Source organism: Babylonia areolata, chromosome 2, assembly GCF_041734735.1.
Source record: "Babylonia areolata isolate BAREFJ2019XMU chromosome 2, ASM4173473v1, whole genome shotgun sequence".
Classification (NCBI taxonomy): domain Eukaryota; kingdom Metazoa; phylum Mollusca; class Gastropoda; order Neogastropoda; family Buccinidae; genus Babylonia; species Babylonia areolata.
The window spans coordinates 9849740-9876341 of record NC_134877.1 but is presented as its reverse complement, the minus strand read 5'-3'; the positions used below and the strand labels follow the sequence as shown (position 1 = coordinate 9876341).

Below are 26602 nucleotides of genomic sequence, written 5' to 3'. Positions count from 1 at the left end.
TTACAATGTACACAGTGTCAAAGTTTGATTATCCAACAGTCTGTATCTCACTGTCATCTGTTTGCTGATGATTCTCAACCACACGATTCTACTATTCCCTCTGAAATTCCATGTTTGGCTTCTAGATTTAAACCTGGTGTAGAAAAAGCAGCAAAGTGGATGATGCAAAACAAACTAGAAATGAATGATGACAAAACAGAACTCATGTTGATTGGTAATAAAAATAAGCACAAGCAGATAAATACAAGGTCTATCATTTGTTCTGACATTGAAAATTCTTTCTCTGGTTCTGTCCGCAGTCTCAGTTTTTACCTGGATTCATCCCACATGATGGAAATTCATGTGAACCACCTGTGTAAAGTTCTTTACTTTCAGCTTCATGAGATTGGTGAAATCTGCCCCTTCCTGTCTGTTGATTCTACCAACAAACTTGCTGTTGCCTTCATTTTATTCTTCCCAGATTATTGCAGTTCTCTCTTAGCTGGCCTTCCCAATGATAAACTCTGCAACTTCCAGAAAATACAGAATAGTGCAGCTCAACTCGTCCTTAAAAAGTCATGGAGAGAGAGACACTTCGCTGGCTGCCTGTTCAAGCCAGAATTGAATATAAACTGGCCAGTCTGTGCTTTCAGTGCCTGAATTGTGATACCACACCCTCATAACTTTCTATACTTGTCAGCTCATACTTGCCAAACAGAACATTGAGATCTCTTGACTCCTCCCGGTTAACTGTTCCCTATACTTCTTTAACCCTTTCGCTGCCGGGAAAATAAGATTTAAGTGAAATCTATTTGCCAGGGTTTTTTCACAAATAACGGGTATAAATTTTCAAAAAATTCTGTGCTCTTTGTTACTGGAGAAAGACACATAAAAGTATATTATATTTTCTGAAAGGTAAATGGACCAAGAATACAAAACACATGATGTTTTCCCATTTTATATATTTTTAGTGACATGCTGTTGTTTTGAAATAAGTGTTTTGTTTTTTGTCACATTTTCAACTTGTTCATTACAAACATTAGTCAGGTAATTTACACTAAAATATAATATTTTCTGGACAAATGGATATCTGCACACACAAAATCATACTAGAACAACCACAATAAAAAAAATTTAAAAGATATAGATACACAATGTATTGTGACTTCTCCAAGTGATAATGTGGATGAGAGGCCACTCCACCTCAGTCTCCACCCCTGCCCTCTTCACCCCTCTCACACAATCACTTTATCCAGTTCTCATCAGACTGTGTTGGCTGAGTGCCAAGAAAATTGCTCACACTGTGTCCTGCTAACAATTCGGTCACTTCTGTCTTCTGCTTCAGCCGTGCAGCCGGCATCAGTCACTGATAGTTATATCTTGGCCACTCTCTTGATTGCTCCCTTTTATTTTCTATCAAATTGTCCAATAAATGTTCATCACTGTCTTCTTCGAATTTATGCTTAATTCTTTCTGAGCATCAGCTAAAGAAAGCAATCTTGGTTGAGTTAGTTCACCACAATCGCATGTCTTGAGCACGGCGTCAGTCCAACATTTTGTTGAGCGAGCGAGGAAAGGAGTCAGGCAAAAGACTGCGACGGTAACCCAACGAAAACGTTCAAATAAAGGACTGCCTCATGACGTAGATGGTGTTTCTAGCTATGAATAGAATCTAGAAAGATTCCCCAAGCTAAAGCAACCAATATTTTTGTCAATGAACTGAATGCAAACCAGGGAAAAGTCAGAATATTTCGATGACAAGTTATCTTGTCATTACGGCAGTGAAGTGTACATGCTTGCGATGACGAGTTGTCTCATCATATAGGCAGCCTAGGGGTTAATTCCTGTGGAAAGAGGTCATTTTCCATCTTTGGTCGAACAACTTGGAATTGTCTGCCAAATTGCTCTCAGGCAAACAACTCACATTTAAAGCAAATCTTAAAACTTATCTCTTTAAAAAATACTTTTCATAACTCAAATGGTGCTGTTGTCCCTGTAGTCAGGTCAGGGGCTCTTCTCTGCTACTGGTAACCATGTAATCCAGAACAACCTGCTGCATGTGGGGAGTAAACCCAACATGAAAATCTGATCTAGAGAGGGATAGTCTCTGCCAGATTTGGCGCATCATTAAAGAATGCTGAAGAGAGGTGGTTGCTGGCCCCCTATACATGATGTGCAGTGCATATGGCCCACCGGTGTGTGGATATTCCGTAGCACCCACGAACCAGCCCCCATGTATGGGTCAAATACAAAGAGGTCATCCCAATGGCAGGGGCGGAAGAGGAGACGTCTCCCAATGGCTGCAGTAGTGGATGAGGATGCCAACAATGGGTAGGGAAACTTGTGAGCATGCCGCAAGAACTGCTGTGGACGCACAACAGTTAGGGCTTGTCTACCTAGTGTGTGAAGCCTGGATTCAGCAGACTGCACAGAAGAAACCATCATTGGTTCAATGGGCAGAAAGGCGATTCTCAGCAATGCCCAATGGAGTGCTAAAAGGGTGCAGTGAGACACATGCAGAACATTGCTGGCCATCTACTGCATCCTGACCTATCTCCAGCTGTCTTGATGAGAGAGTGAGGCTGACGATCTTCGCAACTCTCCCTCACTTTAATCCAAGGCCAGCACAAGTCATGACTTAAGATTACACTGCGCAACACCTCAAATCCTGTGACAATTGGGGAGTGGTGAAGCAGCAGGTGCGGATACACTGGAAGCTGTAGTCACAAACCTGCACACATGCGGCCCTGGGCATAGGGTTGCTGTCTACTGGACAGAAGCAGTAGTGGAGTTTGGCAGCCCCCTGGGTGTCTGAGCAGCCCTCTTTTGGATCGCTCTGCTCACCTCCACAGAGGAACTGAAGGGGCTAGAAAAGGTGCCTCAAGCATAGCCTGCTTCAGTTCTCACTGGCCAGCTTACCACAGCTGGTCGACAAACAAAGACAAAAAAGAAAGTGATGGTGCTCAACCTTGGCATTTGGCACATGAGAACTCTGCTGGATAACATCAAGGCAGACAGACCAGAGAGAAGAACTGCACTGGTTGCCTAAGAGCAAGCTCGCTACAATGTGGACATAGCAGCTCTCAGCGAAACGCGCCGAGTGGTCACAGCAGCGCTGAACGGCAAGAAACAGGTGTGAAATTTGTCATCAAATCTCACCTGGCCTGTAAACACACCAAGCTTCCAGAGGGTGTCAACGACCGCCTGTTGACACTTCAGCTCCCACTCGCAAACAGGAAGAGTGCAACGCTGATCAGTGCCTACGCTCCCACCATGACCAACCCAGATGACATTAATGACAAGTTCTTTGAAGAACTCGACACCCTCATTTCAGCAGTCCCACAGTCAGAGAAGCTCATTGTTCTTGGGGACTTCAGTGCCAGAGTAGGGACAGACTACCAAACCTAGGAAGGGATCATTGGAAGACACGGCACTGGCAACGGTAACAGCAATAACGTGTGCCACACATAACCTTGTCATCACCAATACCATGTTCTGCCTACCTACCTGTAAGAAGATGTCATGGATGCACCCTCACTTGAGGCACTGGCATCTTATGGACTATGTCATCACCAGGAAGAGGGACAGGCTGGACGTCAGAGTGACAAGAGCCATGTGTGGTGCCAACTGCTGGACCGACCACCGCCTCATTGTGTCCATGTTCAGGTTTCGCATTCTGCCCATGAGAAAACCCCAAGGTCAGAAGACTGCAAAGATGCTGAATGTCTCTAAGCTGAAAGGTTGCAGAAGAACTTGCTGATGACCTAGAAGAGCATTGAGGAACAATGGATGGCCTTCAGAGACGCTGTCTACACTACTGCCCTCGAACATCTCGGACCAGCAACTCAAAGAAACCAAGACTGGTTCAATGAGAATGATGAAGAAATAGAGGCTCTGGTAACAGAGAAAAATAAACTGTTAAGAGCGCATCATAACAACCCCATGTCACAAGCCAAGGAAGATGCCCTTGCTAATGCAAAAAGAAAGGTGCTGAAGAAACTTCGCGAGATGCAGGACAGCTGGTTCACAAGAAGTCGGATGAAATCCAGAGCTACACAGACAGCCACGACACAAAGTGCTTCTACGATGTGCTTAAAGCTGTATACGGACCCCAGCCCTCCGGCGCTTCACCCCTCCTCATCACAGATTGCACACAGCTGCTGACAGAAAAGAAGTGGATTCTGAAGCAATGGGCTGAGCACTTCAACAACATTCTCAACCATCGTGCCAACATCAACAATGAGGCCATTGCTCACCTGCCCCAGGTTGAAATCAACAAGGACCTCAACACCTTCCCCACAGAAGATGAAGTCAGGAAATCAGTGAAGCAACTCTCCTGTGGCAAAGCGCCAGGATCTGACGCAGTCCCTGCTAAAGTATACAAAGTAGGAGGCCCTGCCATGATGCAAAAGTTGACTGAACTCTTCCAGTCCATGTGGAATGAGGGACATATCCCACAACAGCTGAAAAATGCCAGCATAGTCCACATCTACAAGAGGAAAGGGAACCACCAGCCTTGCAACAACCACCGAGGCATCTCCCTCTTGTCTATTGCTGGGAAGATTCTAGCCTGTATCCTACTCAGCCACCTTCTCCAACATCTTGAGCAAGGTCTCCTCCCAGAAAGCCAGTGCAGCTTCCGTGCTGAATTGAATGTGGGCCTGCGGACATGCTTTTTACTGTGCGCCAACTCCAGGAAAAATGCCAGGAGCAACACAGTGACCTCTTCATGACCTTGTTATCTGGCTAAGGCTTTTGATACGGTCAGCAGAAAAGGCTTGCAGAAGATCATGGAGAAGTTTGGCTAAGGAGAATTATCATTTACTCAAAAGCAAGGAATAATTACTCTGTTACATAAAGGTAAAGATTTAAACAGGGACAAACTAAACAACTGGAGACCCATAACCCTTGCTAACACTGATTAAAAGATATTAGCAAAAGTTTTAGCAGAGAGGCTCAACAATGTAATATATAAGCTAGTAAATGAGGATCAGGTTGGATACATTAGAGGCAGGAATATCGCCACAGTTATAAGATCAGTAGATGACGTGATTAATTATCTAAACACAACAAATAAACCTGGGTACCTACTTGCAGTTGACTTTTCTAAAGCTTTCGACTCATCTCCAAAACTTTTATGGAACATGTATTTGAAGTATTTGGTTTTGGTACCGATTTTCAGAAATGAGTGTATGTTTTGAACACTCGACTGTTGGCTGCTGTTCTTTCTCTGTCTCTGGACCTTGTAATTGGAATGAACTTCCTCTTTCGCTTCGTCAGGTCTCCACACTGAGCTCTTTCAAGTCTGGCCTTAAAACCCACCTCTTCCCAAAATAGCTTCCCTTCCCTGCCTCTTCCTTGTCTTCAGTTTTTTGTTTGTTTGTTTTTTCCCCCTCCAGTTTTAGAGTTATGCATGGGTTTGAATGACTGGTGCGGAAGTGCTTTGATTTGTCTCTGCACAAGATTCATCGCTATGTAAATATAATAATAACTAATTGATAATAATTGAATAATGATATCTGAAGTTCAATAACCACGGTGGATGGATTTCTGAACCTCTCAGTCTTTCTTGTGGAATTAGACAAGGTTGCCCTTTCTCACCCTTAGCTTTTGATTTAGCAGTAGAAGTATTAGCCATCAAAATTAGAAATAGCACAGTAGTAGGCATTAAACAACCAACTTCTACTGAGAGAGACACAGTTTATTCCAAAATAAAACAAATGGCTGATGATACAACATTACTTCTAAATGGCAAGGAGGATATTATTAAATCCTTGGAAATATTTGGAAGGTTTGAAACATTTTCGGGACTAAAGCTAGATATACAAAAAACAAAAACCTCAAGAATAGGTAGAAAAAATGGAGATGAAGATGTTCCAGTATCAGTGGTAAATAAAACAATAATTTTAGGGATCTATTTTGAATCAGAGAAAATGGCTAAAAACATTGACGAAAACTGACTGTATTGAATAGAGCATATGAAACATTTGATACGAGACTGGAGTAAAAGAGATCTAAGCATAGAAGGTAAAGTTATTATAATAAAAACATTCCTAATTAGTCAATTTGTTTATGAAATGCAATCCATTGGTTTACCATGAACAGTAATATGTAAAATTAATACTTTACTAGATAAATTTCTTTGACAATAAAGATACAGCAATAGAAAAGCATTTGAAAGGGTGAAAGGAAAAGTAATGGAGTCTGGATATGGAGGAGGCCTTGAAATGACAAACATGATCAACTTACAAGAATATTTGTAGTTACAGTGGGCAGGAAAGCTATATGTTGCCACAGAACATCACAGTTGGAGTCTGATACCGAAATGGTATATTGAAAAACTCACACCATACTTCCAGGTTAATTGTAAAACAGAAAAAAGTAAAAGGTTTAGATAGTATAGATAATGAATTCTGGAAAGATGTAATAAAAACTTATACAGATTACAAGAATATCATGAAACTAGAAGTAACACAAACTACCTTCCAAAATCAGTTGTTTGATAATTCATTAATAACATAAAAAAATAATCCACTTTTTTCCAGTACTGGCAAAGAAAGGGGATTATTCAAATTAAACATATAATGCATCACACAGAGAACAGACTACTATCATTGAATGAGATAAGCTGTATAACTGGCCAAAACAGAGTGGATACAATGCTTGAATACAATGCCCTTGTTAATTCTATCCCTAACACCTGGATACAGACAGGAAAACAACAGACAAACGAACATGCAAGAATGCAAACCGATTCAACACCAAACCAAAACATGTCAAGAAAATATCAGCAGCAAATAAGGAACCAGACACCCCATCTGCATTTTGTGTTTGGCACAGAAAACTTAATTTTGAATTAGATCGATCAGCTTGGGTAAGAGCAAAAGAGTTCACAAAGGAAAACAGATTAAGAGTTTTACATTGGAAAATTCTGCATAATGTCTACCTAACAAATATAATTTCACATAAAATGAAAATCAAAGAAAACAACAAGTGCTGATACTGTTATGACAGAGTAGATTACATCAAACGTTTTTTCTGTGAATGCCCAGTAGTGATCTTTGGATTTTCATTGAAGAGACAATTTATTACACAGTTAAAGTGAAGTTAATGCTTACAAATATGGATATATTATCAGGAGTAAAAAATGATCAGGACATTAAGGGAAATCACCACTATATCAATCTACTGATTTTAATTGGGAAAATGTATATAAGTATTTTCAAAAAAACAGAATCAGCTTTGCCCACACAATATATTTTCGAGAAGGAATTGAAATTAAGAAGTATAACCGACTGAAGTGAAACTAATGTCTGTGAAATGTAACACAAATGAAAATTACAAAGAACATAGATATAGCATTGCAACAAAGACAAAACAGCATCAAACAAGGCTGCATTCTTGCCCCGACTCTGTTCAGTCTGGTATTATCTGCCATGCTGACAGATGCCTTCTGTGACTGCAGAGAAAGATGTTCATCTTCAGGTGCCTGCAGGTGAAAAAGACTGTAATAAGAGACCTTGTTTGCTGATGACTGTGCATTCAATGCCAGCACAGAGCAGAAGATGCAGTGTGAAATGGACTGCTTCTCACAAGCCTGTGATAACTTCGGTCTCACCATCAGCACCAAAAAGACCACAGTCATGTACCAGCTAGCCCCAGGAAAGTCATACCAGGAACAGAACTTTCAGGTAGTCAACAACTTCACCTACCTGGGAAGCAGGGTCTATTGCATAGAGAACATAGACACTGAGGTCAACAACAGGATTGCCAAAGTTAGCATAGCCTTTGGGCGACTCCGTGAGAACGTCTGGAAGCAGAGAGGACTCAGCGCTTCCACCAAGCTGCAGGTCTGTGCAGTGGCCCTTAGCACCCTCCTTTATGCCAGCAAGACCTGGACTGTCTACAATAGACATGCCAAATAGCTCAATTGCTTCCTGCGTTGTCTCTGCAGACTCCTTAACAGGTGGCAGGATATAGTCCCCAACACAGAAGTCTTGGAATGAGTTGGCCTCTGCAGCATCTACACCCTCCTGCAGAAAGCCCAAGCCAGGTGGGCTGGACATGTGGTCAGAATGCCAGTCAGTTGACTGCCTAAGCAGCTGCTGTATGGAGAACTGTGTCAGGGCAAGAGCTCAGTTGGAGAGCATGATAAGCGCTACAAAGACTGCCTGAAAGCATCCTTCAAAGACCTGGGCGTCGACATGAACATGTGGGAGATGCTTGGTTGTGTAGTTGGAAAGGGAGAATGATTTGTACTCCTTTACCGCTTCTATCCCAAACTTTATTTTACCATTTTTACAAATCTATTGTATGCAAATTATAACTATGCTCCTTTTTATGTATATATATATATTAACTGAAAATTGCTATTATCTCAGCTGTTTAATCAAGTTCTTGTGTATGTTTATGTGTGTGTTGGAGTGTAACAGTTGAGGTACTGAGAGTATGTCACTTTGTGGGTATTGTGCATTGTGTTTTCATGATAATATTGATTCTGTTTTGCTAGTCTTTTAACCTTTTATATGTTTCTACTTCTTTCTATCTGCTTTCTCGCTCCAATTTAAGTAATGGATTTGTAAAGTGCTTGGAGCTTGCTTGTATTATGGCACTGTATAAAATAAATGGGTTGCAAACCAGAAGAGCACTGCGCAGTGCAAAACGCTGACATTTGCTGTGTGTACCAACCTCTCTTTTGGAGAAACAACATTGCCAACGTGAGCATAAATGAGATCTATTTTAAAAGGACTACCCTACCTTTAAACGCAATCAGTTTTCTTATTCTCTCTCTCTCTCTCTCTCTCTCTCTCTCTCTCTCTCTCTCTCTCTCTCTCTCATATATAATAGGCTTGTAACAGTGATGAATAAACAAGCTAAAGAGAGACAAAACAATGACAAGGATACAAATTTGAGTTAGAATAGATTTTGAACTTCTTGTTTTTGTTACATTGAGCTCAAGGTTTGCATTTGCATACAAAGAAACTTGTAATCATGTAATTCTTTTGTTGTTGTTGTTGTTGCAAAAATGCATGCACCATTTGATTGAAACTAACATCCTCAAAACAAACCAATATTACTGAAAGAAGCTCTTCTAGTCTTCTGAATAAAATAATGCATATAACAACAACCAAAAAAGAAAGATTCAAAAGAAGAAATTTAAAAAAAAAGTATATATATACATAAGCAGCTGAAAACTTTAATGTGAATAAGATACACCAATGAAGCAGTGTTGAAAATGTCCATTTGTTGCCCATTTCTGACTTCTTCTTTTTTTCTTTTTTTTTTTACAAAATATCCATTGTGTTGATTTTTTTTATCTAACAAGTATGACTCAAGAAAAAAACAACTTAGATGTGATGTTGTGATGCTACTGCCGATGTATCTGACAACAAAAGCCAGAGAAAATCTACTGCCACCTTCTTCATGTCATCTGACCAAGAATTTTGCAAAATACTTTGATCTGAGATTGAAACATTTAGAATTATGAAAAAAAAAAAAGTACTACGTGCCACTTGTTTACTGTAATTTTCAAAACAAAGAATGATGGGCACAACAGCCAAGTGGTTAAAGCATCAGACTTTCAGTCTGAGGGTCCCGGGTTTGAATCCCAGTCATGGCACCTGGTGGATAAAGGGTGGAGATTTTTCTCATCTCCCAGGTCAGTAGATGTGCAGACCTGCTAGTGCTTAAACCCCTTCATGTGTATACGCATGCAGAAGATCAGATATGCAAATTATAGATCCTGTAATCCATGTCAGTGTTTGGTGGGTTAATGAAACAAGAACATACCTCGCATGCACCCCCTGAAAACGGAATATGACTGCCTGCATGGCTGGGTTAAAATGGTCATACACTTGAAAGCCCACTCGTGTATACAAGTGAACGTGTGAGATGCAGCCCACAAAGAAAGAAAAAGAATGTATTATTCAAATATTTACAGAACAGCTTGAATGAAAATGAAGTTGTTAAGTGTCAGGTTAAAACAAAGAATGACTTATTCTAATATTCATATGCGTCTTGAATTAAAATTATGTCAGAAAAAGATTGTTTGCATACTTTGCACTTTATGTTGTTCTCCGTGATGAGAAAGGTAAAAACTGACAAGCATCCAGCCACAACTGGCATCTTGTTACGAATCACCACCATTGAAAAACACTTTTTTTTTTTTAGATAATTAGCATGATTTTCTTCATTCATTCATTTTGCCCATCGCTTTTGGTGGAGCATAGGCCATCGACGACCCCTCGCCATCGCACTCTTTTCTCGGCTGTTCTGGCCATTCCAGTCCGGTTGGTCCCTTGCTGCTTCAGCTCTGCCTCGGTATCTCGCCTCCAGTTGTTGCGAGGCCGGCCTCTCTTACTCTTTCCCTGCGGGTTCCAGGTCAGGGCTTGGCATGTGATGCTGGACACTGGTTTCCTGAGGGTGTGTCCAATCCAGCCCCACTTCCTCCACAGTATCTGCTTGACCACTGGTTCCTGTCCCGCTCGCTCCCACAGATCTTCGTTTCGGATCTTCTCCTGCCATCGGATCTTGTAGATGCGCCTCAGACAGGTGTTGAAGAATGTCTGAATCTTCTGCTGCATCGTCTGTGTTGTCCGCCATGTCTCGCATCCATAGAGCAGAATTGACTTCACATTGGAGTTGAAGATGCGGAGTTTGGTTTTCATACTGATTGCTCCAGATGTTCTTGAGCATGATGAAAGCTGTTCTTGCATTGAAGATTCTGGCTATGACGTCTCGGTCCGTGCCTCCCTGTCGGTCAACCACGCTTCCCAAGTAGACGAAAGACTCCACCTCCCTGATGGGCTCTCCACCGACTGTGACTGGTGTGTTGGCAGTGGTGTTGATCTTCATCAGCTCGGTCTTCTTCTTGTTGATCTTGAGCCCTGTCCTGGCTGACGTGGTCTCCAGGAGAGTGGTCTTGTCCTGCATCTGGTTGTGGTTGTGTGACAGGAGCGCCAGGTCGTCAGCGAAGTCGAGATCGTCCAACTGTGTCCAGAGTGCCCACTGTATACTGTTGGTCCTGCCTGTTGTAGTGGTCTTCATGATCCAGTCGATGACCAGGAGAAGAGGAATGGTGACAGCAGGCACCCATGACGAACTCTGGTCTTCACCTCGAAACTTTCGGACAGCTGGCCTGCGTGGGCAATCCTGCAGCTCTTGTCCTGGTAGGTGCACCGGATGAGGGAGATGATCTTCTCTGGGACTCCGTAGTGCCTCAGCAGCTTCCACAGCGTCTCTCTGTCTACAGTGTCGAAGACCTTCTCATAATCTATGAAGCTGATGTAGAGGGGGGAGTTCCACTCCAGCGACTGCTCCACGATGATGCACAGGTTGGCGATCTGGTCAGCACATGATTTGTTCTGCGGGAAGCCTACCTGCTGGTCTCGGATCTTGGGGTCGACAGCCTCTTTCATCCTTTCCAGTAGAACCCTGTTGAGAACCTTGCCTGGCGTTGACAGGAGCATGATCCCTCGGTAGTTGCTGCAGTCCCTGAGGTCTCCTTTCTTCAGCAGCTTGATGATAATTCCTTCTTTCCACTGGGCTGGTACCTCCTCCTTCTCCCAGACCTTACTGAAGAGGCTGTATAGCATGTTGACAGTTGTTTCCATGTCTGCTTTCATGGCTTCTGCTGGTATCTCGTCCGGCCCTACAGCCTTCCCATTTCTCAGAGTCATGGTGGCCTTCTTGATCTCTACCTTTGAGGGTTTGTCGCAGCTGATGGGCAGTTCTGTCTCTGCGGGTGGAATGTCTAGCGGGGCGTCAGGGGCGGGGCGGATCAGCAGCTCCCTGGAGTGTTCTGCCCATCGTTTCAGCTGTTCCTCGGTTGTTGTCAGTGGGTTCCCGTTCTTATCCTTCACTGGCTTCTCTGTCTGCTGGAACTTGCCCGTCAGCTTCTTGGTTACCAGGTACAGGTCCTTCAGGTTCCCCTGTCCGGCTGCTGCCTCTGCTTGACTGGCCAGGTCCTCGATGTATTCCCTCTTGTCCTTCTTGATGCTCCTCTTTACACCTCTGTCCACTGCTGTGTACTCTTCCTGTGCCTTTGCCTTAGTTGCTCTTGTTCTGCTCATGTTCAGCAAAGTTTTCTTCTTTCCTTGTTTCCAGCTTGTGGATGGTGTTGGCAGAGATCCATTCCTTGTGCTGAGTTTTCTTTTTGCCAAGGACCTCTTCACATGTGTCTTGCCAGAGCTTCTTGCTGTGTTCCCACTGTGTCTCATGTCCATCTCACCGTCTTCTATCAGCTCTTGTAGTGGCTGGAACCTGTTGGAAAGGCTGATCTGGAATGCTGCTTGTGTGTCCTTGTTTCTGAGCAGTCCAACATTGTACCTTGTCCGTGTGTTGTTGGTGTTGGTGAATCTCTTGAGGCGAAGTCTCACTGTCGTCGTAAGGTGGTGGTCTGATGATACATCGGCTCCCCTCATCACTCGTACATCTTGCCATGATCTACTGAACTTGCGGCTAATGCAGATGTGGTCGATCTGGTTCTCCGTGACGTGGTTCAGGGATCTCCATGTGGCCTTGTGGATGCGCTTGTGTGGGAAGATACTTCCTCCTATCACCAGCTGGTTCAGGGCGCACAGGTCTGCAAAGCGCTCACCATTCTCATTCATCTGTCCCAGTCTGTGTGTCTCCATGGTGTCCTCGTAGCCGGTGTTGTCCCTTCCAATCTTGGCATTGAAATCTCCCATCAGTATGGTTATGTCTTTGGCTCCTCTTCTGTCTATCACTGTCTGTAGTTGTTGGTAGAAGTCATCTTTCTTCTCTTCTTCTGCATCATTGGTGGGAGCATAGCACTGGATGATGTTCAGCCTGATGTCATTCTTCTTGGTGGTAAACTTGGCTGTGATGATGCGGGAGTTGACAGGTTCCCAGCTGATGAGTGCTCCCTGTGCCTCCGGTGCCAGCATCAGGGCCACACCTCAGTGTGGGGGGCTCCATCCTTTGTGTGTCCTGAATACAGCAGTTGCCCTCCAGATGAAAGTCTCATCTGTCCTGACTGTAGCCACCTTGTCTCACTCAATCCTAGCACTCCGATCTTGTAGTTTTTCATCTCTCTCGCTACTTGGATGGTTCTTCCTGCTTCATACATCATCCTGATGTTCCATGTGGCTACTCGCGTTGTTGTCCTGGGTGTCAGAAGGGGAGTCAGCCTTGAAGCTTCCTTTCGGCTTTCACTGCACTGCGTCATAAGTCTCCGGGACGGAGACCCTTCCTTGCCCAGGTGAATGTTTTGGTTCTTTGTCGTCGATGCTTCTGTAACTGGTCTTTTTTACAGCCCTACGCAAGCCCCTTTATCCTCCGGGCGAGATGGTCCTGCCTTAGTCGCCTCTTACGACATGCATGGCAGGGCAGTGGGTCTATTCTATCAATGCCCAACCCACAGGGCACATGATTTTCTTAATGAACCTAAATATCATAACCAAACTGAACAGAACTACTGCTATTCTGATATATATATATATATATATATATATATAAAAGGATGAAGGTGGCAGAATGGTTAAGATGCTCATCTGCCAAAATAGTGTCAGTGAGTGAATGGGTTCAATTCCCTCTCTTGTCCTTTCACCCAAGTTTGACTGGAGAAATGACGGGCACAATAGCCGAGTGGTTAAAGCACTGGACTTTCAATCTGAGGGTCCCAGGTTCGAATCTCGGTAACGGCACCTGGTGGGTAAAGGGTGGAGATTTTTCTGATCTCCCAGGTCAGCATGTGTGCAGACGTGCTTGTGCCTGAACCCTCTTCTTGTGTATATGTAAGCAGAATATCAAATATGCATCTTAAGACATCCTGTAATCCATGTCAGCATTCAGTTGGTTATGGAAACAAGAACATACCCAGCATACACCCCCCAAAAATGGAGTATGGCTGCCAACATGGCAGGGTAAAAACAGTCATGCACATAAAAGCCCACTCGTTTACAAATGAAGAAGATGTTTGGAAAAATCAAACTGAGCATCCAGTCATTCAGATGAGATGATAAACAGAGCTTAGGTCCCGTGTGCAGCACACTGAAAAAGAACCCATGGCAACAAAGGGGTTGTAGTCTGGCAAAATTCTGCGGAAGAAATTCACTCTGATAGGTACACAAATATATATATATGCATGCACTCAAGGCTTGACTAAGCGCATTGGATTATGCTGCTGGTCAGGTACCTGCCCAGCAGATGTGGTGGAATATGTATGGATTTGTCAGAATGCAGTGAGAAACTGAAACTTGAACTAATAAAAGAAATGGTTTGTCAAAGGCTTTTTTTTTTCTTTTTTTTTTTTTCTTTTTTCTTTTTTTCAACATTTTTTTTTCTTGTACTGCCGTCCCCCCTACCCCCACCCCACCCCACCCTCTCCTGCCTTCGCATGTGTGGAGCTATTGGATCACAACCTCCTGTCCCTGTTTTGTGATGAATTATTCCTATCCTCAATAAAAAATATTTTTAAAAAGAATAGTTTTTCTTGTACAAGTTACAAAAACTCTCACACAGATATCTTCTCTCAAAATCTTACTTTTGACAAGAAGATTGCAAAATGATGTCACTCGTACCTGATGATCAAAATGAAGACATGAAGATGTGAAAGTGTTCACATGGGGTCCACACTGATTTTGGAAGTTTAGAATTGATGAGTGTATTAATCCTTGCACTATTTTAGCAATTTCAAAGGCAGTAAAGTTTTCCTGGCTTTTTTTTTTTCAGAACACAAAAATGCAATCTTTGTTCTATCTCATGTAATGTAAAAAATAGGACACAAAAAATTTGGCATTTTCAAGTTGTTAGAATTCCATTAAAATTACTTTTTCAGTGTAACAAGTGTCAGCTTTTTTTTTTTGCTTTTTTTTTTTTTTTTTAATGAAATGGATCCTGTTTTCAAGTGTGAAAGTCTACTGAATGCATCTCGAAAGCTCATGTGCACGGGGACATGAAACCTTATGAGTGACTGTCAGACAGAATCGTGGCTCAAAATACAGAATATTAAAAAGAATGTGAGTAAACCATGATGTGTTAAAAAAAAAAAAAGTGATGAAAATTATCACAGTCATACAATTTTTACATGCTTTCTTCATGTTTTGTTGAAGCAACAAACGCATATTGCAAGTACTGTCTGCATGTCACATATTTGATTCCTGTTTTTGCGCACATTTTGTTTTGTTTTTTAATGCTTAGAACACACCTTAAAAGCAATTTTTACTTGCCATAATTTATATGGTTAATTTTTCAAGCATTTCACTTTGTATTTCAACCAAATTGTGTTTATATTGTGAATATTAGTAATAGTCAGATAGTATAATAATAGTAAATAGTACACATATATATGCACACACACACACACACACACACACACACACACACACACACATATATATATATATATATATATATATATATATATATACTGAAAGTTCATATGAAACATTGGTGATAGTAAAAGATAAAAGAAGAGATAAATGAATGAATAAACTTAAATAGATAAATAAACTGATAAGGAAATGATGAACAAATATAATGAAATAACAAAGATAATAATAACAACAACAATAATGATGATGATAATGATAATAATAATGATGATGATGATAAGGTTATATTTGTGCACATTCAGAGAACAGAGAGTCTTTCTCTCCTTCGGTTGGTCTTTTTGTTTCTTTTTTTTTTTTCGAGCTAGTTACTTTACTACTCTCTAGTTTGAATTTCTCAGAATTGGATCCTATTTTTCAAAATACTGTTGAAATATTTTCTTTCATTCCAACCTTTCACAAGAGTTCCCAGGTTTCCCTGCCAGTATATTTCCTTTCTTAGCAGCAAGTCTTCCTTTTCTACATGTTTAACTGGAAAGATTTTAAGCTATCTGTAGGGTGTTTCCATTACTTCAAATGCTGGGCAAGCTGACACTTGATTGTTTTGCCATTCCTTGCATCACTCTAATGGTTAGCTGGCCCACCTGTTTTTTTTGGTTTTTTTGTAGTTGTTGTTTTTAGGATTTGTTTGATCCAACAAACAAAAAGTTTGGATGGATTTGGCATGTGATTAGATACACCATATTTGTAGTAGTACAAGTATGGTGGTTTCTGACTTTCCACCTCCTTCCATTCCGAGGGCAGACAAAGTCATCCCTGTTATCTGAAAGTGCACAAGTATCACATTTCTTCTGTCACAAGAAGTGACCATTTTGAAGTTGGGGGACATGGCGGCAGGGAACAGAAGGTTTGAAGATTTCCCTGAGATTTCTGTGTTTTCTGCTGCAGCGATGCTGTTAAGAGGGAAAATCTTGTTTTCCTCACTGCTATACAAAGGCTTTAAGTTGTCCTTGATGATCTTGGATTTGGACAGCACTTGGGAGTCTCATGTTGTTACCCACAAAGTTTAAGTTTTCTTCTTTTTCATGTGTTTTTTCATTCTGCATTCAGTGATACTTACTTATGCCCATTGCTCCCTGTGGAGCATAGGCCATCGACGACCCCTCGCCATCGCACTCTATTCTGGGCTGTTCTGGCCATTCCAGTCCAGTTGGTCTCTTGCTGCTTCAGCTCTGCCTTGGTGTCTCGCCTCCAGCTGTTGCGAGGCCGGCCTCTCTTACTCTTTCCCTGCGGGTTCCAGGTCAGGGCTTGGCGTGTGATGCTGGACGCTGGCTTCCTGAGGGTGTGTCCGATCCAGCCCCACTTCCTCCGCAGTATCTGCTTGGCCACTGGTTCCTGTCCCGCTCGCTCCCACAGATCGTGCATTCAGTGTTGCTTCTCTTGATTTCAAAGCTCCTTTCTTAAGGTCTGCCATTGCTTTGGACCAAGTCCTTCCTGACATCACCAGATACTAAGCATACTCATCAGCCTTTTCTGAAGATCCTCTTCCTTCAAACAAATTATCCTGAGTCTTCTTCCAATGCCCACCCTAATTCTTTGAATACTGAAGGGGGATGACAAGAGTGAGGAGGGAGATAACTGGGAGTTCTTGGAGAAGACTTCTGTTTTGTGTCTGCCATCCTCTGTGGTAGTCACCCTCATGTCAAGATACTCCATTTCTCTCCCATGAGTCATAGTCCAGCGGATTTTGCCATAGTACACTGATTGCAGATGTTTCTCAAACTCCTTTACATTGCCCTCATTTGACGCCCCCATTTTTGACTCACTTGTGTAAACAAAGTGAGTCTATGTTTTAACCCGGTGTTCGGTTGTCTCTGTGTGTGTGTGTGTGTGTGTGTGTCCGTGGTAAACTTTAACATTGACATTTTCTCTGCAAATACTTTGTCAGCTGACACAAAATTAGGCATAAAAATAGGAAAAATTCAGTTCTTTCCAGCCATCTTGTTTAAAACAATATTGCACCTCTGGGATGGGCACAAAAAAATAAACAAGAGAGGCAAGGCCTTCAAGACTCACTTGTGATACACTTTTTAAAAAATCCAAGCTTTTTATTTATTGAGTATAATTTCAAAATGCAAAAAATATAAATATAACAGTAAATGCAGTTTGCATATAATTAGGCTTCATTTTTTTAGTTTTTTGTGCCCATCCCAGAGGTGCAATATTGTTTTAAACAAGATGACTGGAAAGAACTGAATTTTTCCTATTTTTATGCCTAATTTGGTGTCAACTAACAAAGTATTTGCAGAGAAAATCTCAATGTTAAAGTTTACCACACACACACACACACACACACACACACACACACACAGAGACAACCGAACACCGGGTTAAAACATAGACTCACTTTGTTTACACAAGTGAGTCAAAAATGAAGCCTAATTATATGCAAACTGCATTTACTGTTATATTTATATTTTTTGTATTCTCTAGACTTGGCACTTTGATCTGATATTCTGACCCAACAACAAGAGCAGTCATTATTATCATTTTTTGTTCAAACAGGAACTTCTTTTGTTAAGCATGGAAGTTTTATTTATTTTGCAAACGTTTTGGTGCAGATAGTAAAAAAGGGAAATTACTCTGTAATTAATGCTAGGGGACTTAATTTGTTTTAAACTGATCTTTCTCATCTTAAACATTACATTTTGAAATTATACTCAATACATAAAAAACCTTGGATTTTTTTTTTTTAGTGTATCGCAAGCAAGTCTTGAAGGCCTTGCCTCTCTTGTTTTATTATCTATTTATTAGTTTATTTATCTATTTTATTGATTTTAGTTTATTCATTTATCTGTTTTTCTTGATTATTACTACCATTTTTTTTGCTGTTACCTTTTTTTTCTACTATTACCAATATTTTATACACACACACACACACACACACACACACATGCATGTATGTAAATATTTATGTTTGTTCCTTGTGACCCAAAATGAAGACAATAATGTGACTAGAATAGGGTGAAAATGGGTTTCACTTAGCATGTCTAATTTTTTAGCATTTATTGTCCTGCCCTCAGTTTCCAAGACGGGTAAATCAAAATGAAGAAAAGTCAATGTATGGGCAATGCTAAATGGCTAAAAAATATCCTCAGTTGTTAGTTTTATTTGCTAACTCTAACAAAAGTGTCATATGAATCGGCCTCCCATTAAGCTTTCTGCTCTTTGGTACCAAAGCTAGGTTTTAGTCAAAGTTCCAAGGTGAGAATACTCCCTAATTATCATTGATCAATCAGCTGACAACCAACTGTGCTACTGCAGATCAGTGCAGTATAACTCTTGACATGAAGGTTGAACTCTCAGCCAAACCATTCATCGGCCTGTCATCAATAATGGGCGAGACTTGGTACAAATGCTAGAATGTTTACAACAGGCACTGTGTATCTGTTGTTCCAGCTTGTAACACCATCTCAGACTGCAGTACGTGCACAGCGCATGTTGGAGTCAAGTTCCAGTGCAAGTGGTGTGAGAGGGTGTCACGCTGTTCAGACGGACTGGACTGGTATCGGCAAGACTGGGAAAAGCAAGGCTGCAAGTCACAGGCATGCTTGAAAATGTTTTTCTCCATCCTTCCTCTGCACACACACTCACACACACACACACGCTCTCTCTCTCTCTCTCTCTCTCTCTCTCTCTCTCTCTCTCTCTCTCTCTCTCTTTCTACCTCTTTCGCACATTCAAACACACCCACACACACACACACACACACATGCACACATGCACACACATACACACACCCATAATTAATGAAAATAAAAATAGTGAATTATATGGTTGTGTGGATTTTTAAACAACCTTCGATGTTGGGCATGATGCCATGTTCCTAAAATTGAAAAGACTAGGTAAAGATTATGGTCAGTTTTGGAGAGAAATATTTTTAAAAAATCTTAATGGTAAAACCCAATGTAGACCAAACTTTACTGATCAAGAGTGGTTAGATCATTTACAATCTGTAACTGAAACAAGGGAAAACATTGTACAAACTCCTATTAGATCATTTACTAACTGTATTTGAAACAAGGGAAAACATTGTGCAAACTCCAGATTTCATACTAGAAGACAACCAAGAGTAGGCAGAGGAACTGTACAGTAATGCAGACATTAAGAAGGTGGTAAACAGTTACAAGTAATTATGATTACATTTTACAACCACGTTATCCATGATGTGCCATGAAGGAACTTGCCACAAAGGCTAAAGTCAGAACAAGTCAACTGCTCAGATGTCTTTGGAAGCAAGGAGGTATAGCCAAGGAGGCCTGGTAAATGTTTGAAGCTCAGATTGTTACTGTTTTGTTATGTGGTGCAGAAATACGGGATTACCAACAACTTAATCAGTTCAGTGCTAGAGAATTTTGCCAAAAAAAAAGTGCTCTCACCTTGCCAGGGAAATTTAAGGATTCGGGGGTAATAAATCACAAAAAAATTCTAGCACAAAAACTATGGGTGATACAGAAAGAAAGTAACATTTTTGTGAAGGAAAATGAGTGTAGATTCTGCTTCTGGGCTTTTTGTCCCAGTTAGGTTGATTGTAGGTGACTGTTCAGGCATGTAAAGTCAAGATAATAATTTTTGTGCAACAAAAAAGTCTATTTCTACCTCTGCATAATGACATCCATAAAGAAAAGAAACAAAATACAGCTAGAAATAGCAAGCCTATTGTCAGATTATACCTGTAGAAGAAATTAAAACAGGCAAAATATTTATGAAAACAAATCACAGCTCTTACAGACATGTAAGTAAATCACTGTCCCAATAATGACAGAAGTGAGTAAAGTCAACGTAAAAGGTCAATCACAGTCCCAAAAACTGAACTGGTAAGCTTTTTGACAGTAAAGAGCGTTCGGGAGTGAGAGGGTGAAGTTCTTTGATGACGTTCACTCCTTTCAAGTTGCACGTGGGCCGATTAAAAGTGTCTGCTGTGCATCCGGCTAGCCACCTCTTCAAGCAAATCATCCCTCTGATTCAGCGGGGAAAAAACAAAAAGCACGTGTTTCACGACCAGTACAGGTGCAGCACTGTGTTTCGTGAAAATCTTGGGGCATTGGCGGTTGTTGATTGCCTTCTGTCTGCTTTGAAATGTGAGTTCACTCTTCCCAAAAGCCACGCCCCCTTGATGACTTCTGGCTGGCATTCGACCTATCGTCTTACATCTCTCCTCTCCCTCTCCTTCCTCTTCTTCCAACACTGGCTGCGGGTCAGTGCCAGTTGTTCTAAAATGCTGTCTGATTGGATGGATGGACTAAATTACCATAAAATGGGCAGTCAGTTTCATAACTGTCATTGTCAATCACCTTCGTTTTCAAACCAATCATCGGGCAAGAGAAATCCTTCTCCATCGCGAAAGCTGTCCATGATCACAAGCAGAGCTTTCAGAACTGTGTAAATCTGCTGACTGTGACTATTTGCTTTACTGGACACAGTTTTCAATGCATTTGTAATGATGCAACCCCCTTTTCCACGCAAGTATCACGTGGTCAGTTAGCAAATTATTATCGAGTAGAAAGAGGTCTTCTACCTGATGTAAGTTCATTTAAATAGTATTTTTATAATCCAGATATATCAAACTAACTGTTCAGAGTCTGTTTATTTGAATTGAACCAAACTTCAATGAAGGAAAAATCGGAACATATGCAGGACGTCAGTGGACGTCTTATAGGCACTCTACTGGTTAATGTTCATGAAAAAGACACATATGTTTGCACGTAAAACATCACACTGCCCCTAGGCAGTCGACTAAGCTATCAGCAACATGACCATGCTATCTCTCTCTCTCTCTCTCTCTCTCTCTCTCTCTAAAGCTTCCTTTCTCTTAGTGGAACTTGCACAGAGCACGAAACAGAGCTGACAAAATGCAAGTGGACTCAAGATGTATTATCAAAATTCAGAGGGCAAAAGAAAACTGTCAGTGAGAAACCAGTGTAATCTCACAAAAGATACAAACTGGATGCAACCCTGATGCATATGTTCATTGTTCATCATCATTGATTGTGTGTATGTTTGTCTGCAAACAGTGATGTTTGCTTAATTGTGAGTATGTTTGTCTGCAAGCAGTGGCATTTCATGTTGTTGCCACTGTTCTGTTTCTTCTTACATCCTCAGAATTTTTCCATGAACAAAACAGCTTTACATGATACAGAATAAAGAATTTTTTTTTTTATTTCAACAAGAGAAATGTGTAAGTCATGTATTCTACACAAACAATGCATGAGAGTCACAGTCAATCAATATGAATACATATTAGACATAAAATGCTTAAATACTAAGTTGATTTAAACGTCACTCACAATAATCACAATCATACACATGCAGTAAGCACAGGCATAAATATTGTACTATGATTAAACCATAGACATTCATATGATTAATTTGTTCAACTGTACTGTATTAAACTATAGCTTTGTTCAGTGTTCAGCGGTTGTTGTTGTTGTTTGTTTTTGTTTGTTTTGTGTTTTTTTAATTAAAGAAAGCTAACACTGGTGATGCTTTGGGAAAACACATTGGCCCTGATACAAGGAAAAGGGATGATGCCAATACTAATGCATTTATTGTTATTGTTGTATTTGTTGTTGGTGTCAGCATTATTAGTGCTGATTTTTTTGATGGCAGTGGTGATATTTGTTTTGTATTGTCAGACCCTAATTGCAGAGCTTAATTATATAATTCTCATTAAACAGAGCCCCAGTCAAAGTGTGCTATAACATTTTTATACAGACATTTTGAGGTTTGTTGACTCACTTGTGTAAACAAAATGAGTATGTTTTAACCCGGTGTTCGGTTGTCTGCGTGTGTGTGTGTGTGTCTGTGTGTCCATGGTAAACTTTAACATTGCCATTTTCTCTGCAAATACTTTGTCAGTTGACGACACCAAATTTGGCATAAAAATAGGAAAAATTCAGTTCTTTTCAGTCATCTTGTTTAAAACAATATTGAACCTCTGGGATGGGCACAAAAAAAATTTAAAAAAGAAGCAAAATTGTATGCAAACTGAATTTACTGTTTTTTGTTGTTGTTTTTTATTCTCTAAACTTGGCACTTTGATCTGATATTCTGACACAACAAGAGCAATCATTTTTATCATTTTTTGTTCAAACAGGAACTTCTATTGCTAAACATGGAAGTTATATTTCTGGTGCATGTCTTTGCTGCAGATAGTAAAAAAGGGAAATTAATCTGTAATTCGGAGACCCGCCAGGGAGGCCGGGAGCCGGGCCCTATGCCTCAAAGGGGCCCACCCCAAGCAACCGGTGGTCGGACAAGGAAATTCCACATGCCCATGCGACGAAGGAGACCTCATCCTCCTGCTGGGGCCAAGCAAACAGTACCACCCAGAACGCTCAACATTATCCAGTGGAATGCAGAAGGGGTGCATAAGAAGAAACTTGGCCTGGCAGAAAGGATGCACCAAGAAAATATTGACATTGCATGTGTCCAAGAGACACATTTGACTGTAAACCATCGCTTTCAAGTGAGGGGTTACGAGACCATCAGGTTGGACTGTGAGGAAAGAAACAAAGGAGGGGTGCTTGTCTTGGTGTGGAATTCTATCGCCGCACAAGAACTCGAGATCAACACCAATCAACAGGCAGAGATCCAAGGGGTTGATATAGTCTTTAAAGAACACATCATCAGGATCTACAATGTCTATTGCCCTCAAGATCATGATCTTTCCCTCACATACATGAACATCCCAGACAACTGCGTGGTGGTGGGAGATTTCAACAGTCACTCAGAGAGATGGGGCTGTGAGGAGATGGACAGGAGAGGCGAAGAAGTTGAGGATTGGGAGATTGACACACATCTTCATCTCATCAACCAAGAAGATGATGAACCCACCTTCTTCGCCTCTCCTAGATGCTGGATGACCACATCAACAACAGATCAAGGGTTCGTCACCAATGACCTGTTCGTCAGGACCACAAGAACAGTCCTCAACCAGCTTGGAGGAAGTGACCACAAGCCCGTAAAACCTCAACTTGCAGGCTCCTCAAGCAAAGTGTTTTCCCCGCTGGAATTACAGAAAGGTGGACTGGACTCTCTTTGAGACCCTCACAGATACATACACAAAGCCAATCAACATCAGGCAGAAGGGCTCAAACAAGATGGTTCAAGACTTCACAAAGGCCGTCTTGAAAGCTGCTATAGAATCCATCCCAAGAGGAGCATGCAAAGACTACAAGCCCTACTGGACGGAGGAACTCCAGAATCTGGAAGATGCTATTACAGAAGCCAGGGACCAAGCAGAAAAGCAGCCAACACTGGAGAACAACATAGCGCTGAAGGAAGTAACTGCCAGATACAAGCTGTCCTGCGCACAAGCTGCAAGAAAAAGCTGGCAAGAGAAAACTGAAAGCCTAAATCTCAACAAGGATGGCAGCAAGCTGTAGAAACTGGCTCGAGCCCTCAGCAACGAAACAACAAGTCACACCACAATAACAATACAAGAGAATGGAAATTACCTCTCTGGAAAGAAAGCAGCAGACCACTTTGTAGACGTCTATGAAAACATCAGCAATGTGGAAGTCCCTCCTGAACATAGAGCTGCAGTGCGTAGGGCCCAAGGTGAACTTCATGAGAAAGAGCCCCAAGAGGAAGTCATGACCACAGCTTTCACAGAGAAAGAACTGGAGGAAGCGTTGCAGAGCCTCAACTTGAAGAAGTCACCTAGACCAGACGGAATCACAAATGAAATGATTCTGCATCTTAGGATGAAGAGCAAGGCAGTCCTTCTAACAATCTTCAACTCCAGCTGGAATCAATACCAGTGTTGGAGGGAAGCAGACATGATCCCCATTCACAAAAAGGGAAAGGACAAGTCGAAGGCTGACAGCTACAGACCCATCAGCCTTACAAGCTGCTTAGGAAAGCTGATGGAGAGACTTGTCAACACTAGGCTTGTCTGGCACCTTGAGGAGTATCAGCTGCTGAGCTCTGAACAGGCAGACTTCCGCCAACACAGATCAACAGAAGACCAGATCACATTCATCACTCATAGCATTGAGGACACATTCCAAGAAAAGGAGAACACGCTTGCTGTCTGGATTGACATGGAGAAGGCGTTCGACAAAGTCTGGAAGGACGGACTCAGGCTCAAACTACGGCGATGTGGTGTGTCTGGGAGGATGTACACCTGGATCAGCCAGTACCTACACAAACGCCAAGCCCGAGTCAAGATTCAGGGCCAGAAGAGCAAGAAGAAGGTGCTGAGACAGGGAGTACCACAAGGAGGAGTCCTTTCGCCAACGCTGTTCCTCATCTTCATAGATGACATCATCAGAGAACTGCCAAGAGGGGTCAGAGGAGCGATCTACGCAGATGACCTGGTACTCTGGTGCTCTGAAGAGTACACCACAACAGCACAGGTACGCCTCCAGACTGCGCTCAACAAGATCAGCAACTGGACCAAGGAATGGCTTGTCTCTGTCAACTCAAGCAAAACAACCTACACAGTCTTCAGCCTATCCAGCAAGAAGCAAGAGGCAAAGTTGACACTGAACAACCAAAGGCTTGCAGAGGAACCCACACCTACCTACCTGGGAGTGACCTTTGACCGCAGGCTCACTTGGAAACAGCAGATCACCAGATGCTGTAGCAGGGCCAAGCTGAGACTGGCGATCATGAAGAAACTTGCAGGGGCGGACTGGGGGGCTGATGAACGTATCCTAAAGAGACTCTATATGAGGAGAGTCCGACCTGTAGTTGAGTACGGGACATCAGCATGGGCATCAGCTGCAAAGTCTAACCTCGACCATCTCAACAAGATACAGAAGCAAGCTCAGCATGTCATAACTGGCGCCATGAGATCCACCCCAATCCTGAAGATGGAGGAGACCACTGGGCTACAGTCATTGGAGGACAGAAGGGACACAAATATCCTCATCCAGGCGGCAAAATTCAAACGCCTTGAAAACCATCCAATGAACAACAGAATGAGCAGACCCACCAAGAGCTGGCTGAAAAGAGGCAGCTTCATCCACCAGTCAAGACGCCTTGCAAGACAAACCCCAGTCTTGATGGAACACGAAGCAAAGCCTATCCCAGCAAATGTCACCCACCCATCTTGGAAGAGGCAGGTGTTCCCAACAGTCGTCACCAGCATTCCCGGAGTGGAAAAGAGAGGAACACAGTTAGACACCCAAAGGAAGGCCCTGGCCATGGAGTACATCTGCAACCAGTACCCCCAGGAAGACTGGACCCATGTCTTTACAGATGGCTCCGCCACAGAAGCAACGAGGGATGGTGGAGCTGGAATTTTCCTCCGATACAAAGACGGAGATGAAGAAATTGCAATCCCAACAGGAAAATACTCCACCAACTTCCGAGCTGAGCAAGAAGCTCTCTGTAAGGCAGCCACAACAGTCTCGCAGAACTCCACAAGAACAACAGGGCAGGTGGTGGTGTTCTCAGACACTCTCTCCGTGCTCCAAGCCCTCAAGAACTCCCACTGCAGAACCATCTCATTTCAACCCTTGATGCCCTGAGTGCCAGAGTGGAGAAAGTGATGATACAATGGGTACCAGCACTCTGTGGCATCAGAGGCAACGAAAAAGCGGACATTCTGGCAAAAGACGGTGCACAGAAGGAGCAGGCCAACAAACTGGTGTCATATGATGAAATCAAGACAATCATCAAGGTACAGCAAGGAATAAAGTGGCGCCTCCAGCACCCCAAATATAACCCAGAAGACAGATACCATTTGCTGGAACGACGGGAACAGGTCAAGATCTTCTGCCTGAGGACTGGACACAACCGCCTGCTCCACCACATGCACACAAAATTTGGCACTGGACAGAGTGGAGAGTGCCCTTGTGGTGAGGGACCAATGACAACCAGCCACATCCTTCAAGACTGTAGGACGCATGCAGCATTCAGGAGGAAGTACTGGCCAACACCAACAGCAGTGGAAGCCAAGCTGTACGGCACCCTGGAGGAGCTGCGACGGATGGCAGCCTTCATCGAGGACACCGGGCTGCTCATCTAACGGGAGGCGAACGAGGAAGAAGGAAGAAGAATACTACGAGTGGACTTTATAGATCTATTGGCAGTTGCATACACATATTTATACATATTCAAAGCGCATGCTCATATTCTTCGTGAACGCAAAGGACCCAATTTTGTTTCAAGTTGTTGACCTGCCCGTTCAATCCTATATTCAATCGACAATACACGATAACATGTGATGGAAAGTTGGAGAAGGAGACCGTTAAATATTTATTCAGAGAAAGATTTGTGAACGCCCCATCACTTACTGGATTATGCCCCAAACTGCC

The 26602-nt window shown here is 42.2% G+C and overlaps 1 protein-coding gene across 1 annotated transcript in view; it reads left to right on the top strand.

Annotated features, from left to right (window-relative positions):
* Positions 1-26602, top strand: part of LOC143297375 (plexin domain-containing protein 1-like) — a 170522-nt gene that overhangs the window by 118919 nt on the left and 25001 nt on the right. The window contains exon 10 of the mRNA XM_076609687.1: positions 18732-18877. Within this exon, the coding sequence (XP_076465802.1) occupies positions 18732-18877 (146 nt within the window). The remainder of the gene's footprint in view (positions 1-18731; positions 18878-26602) is intronic.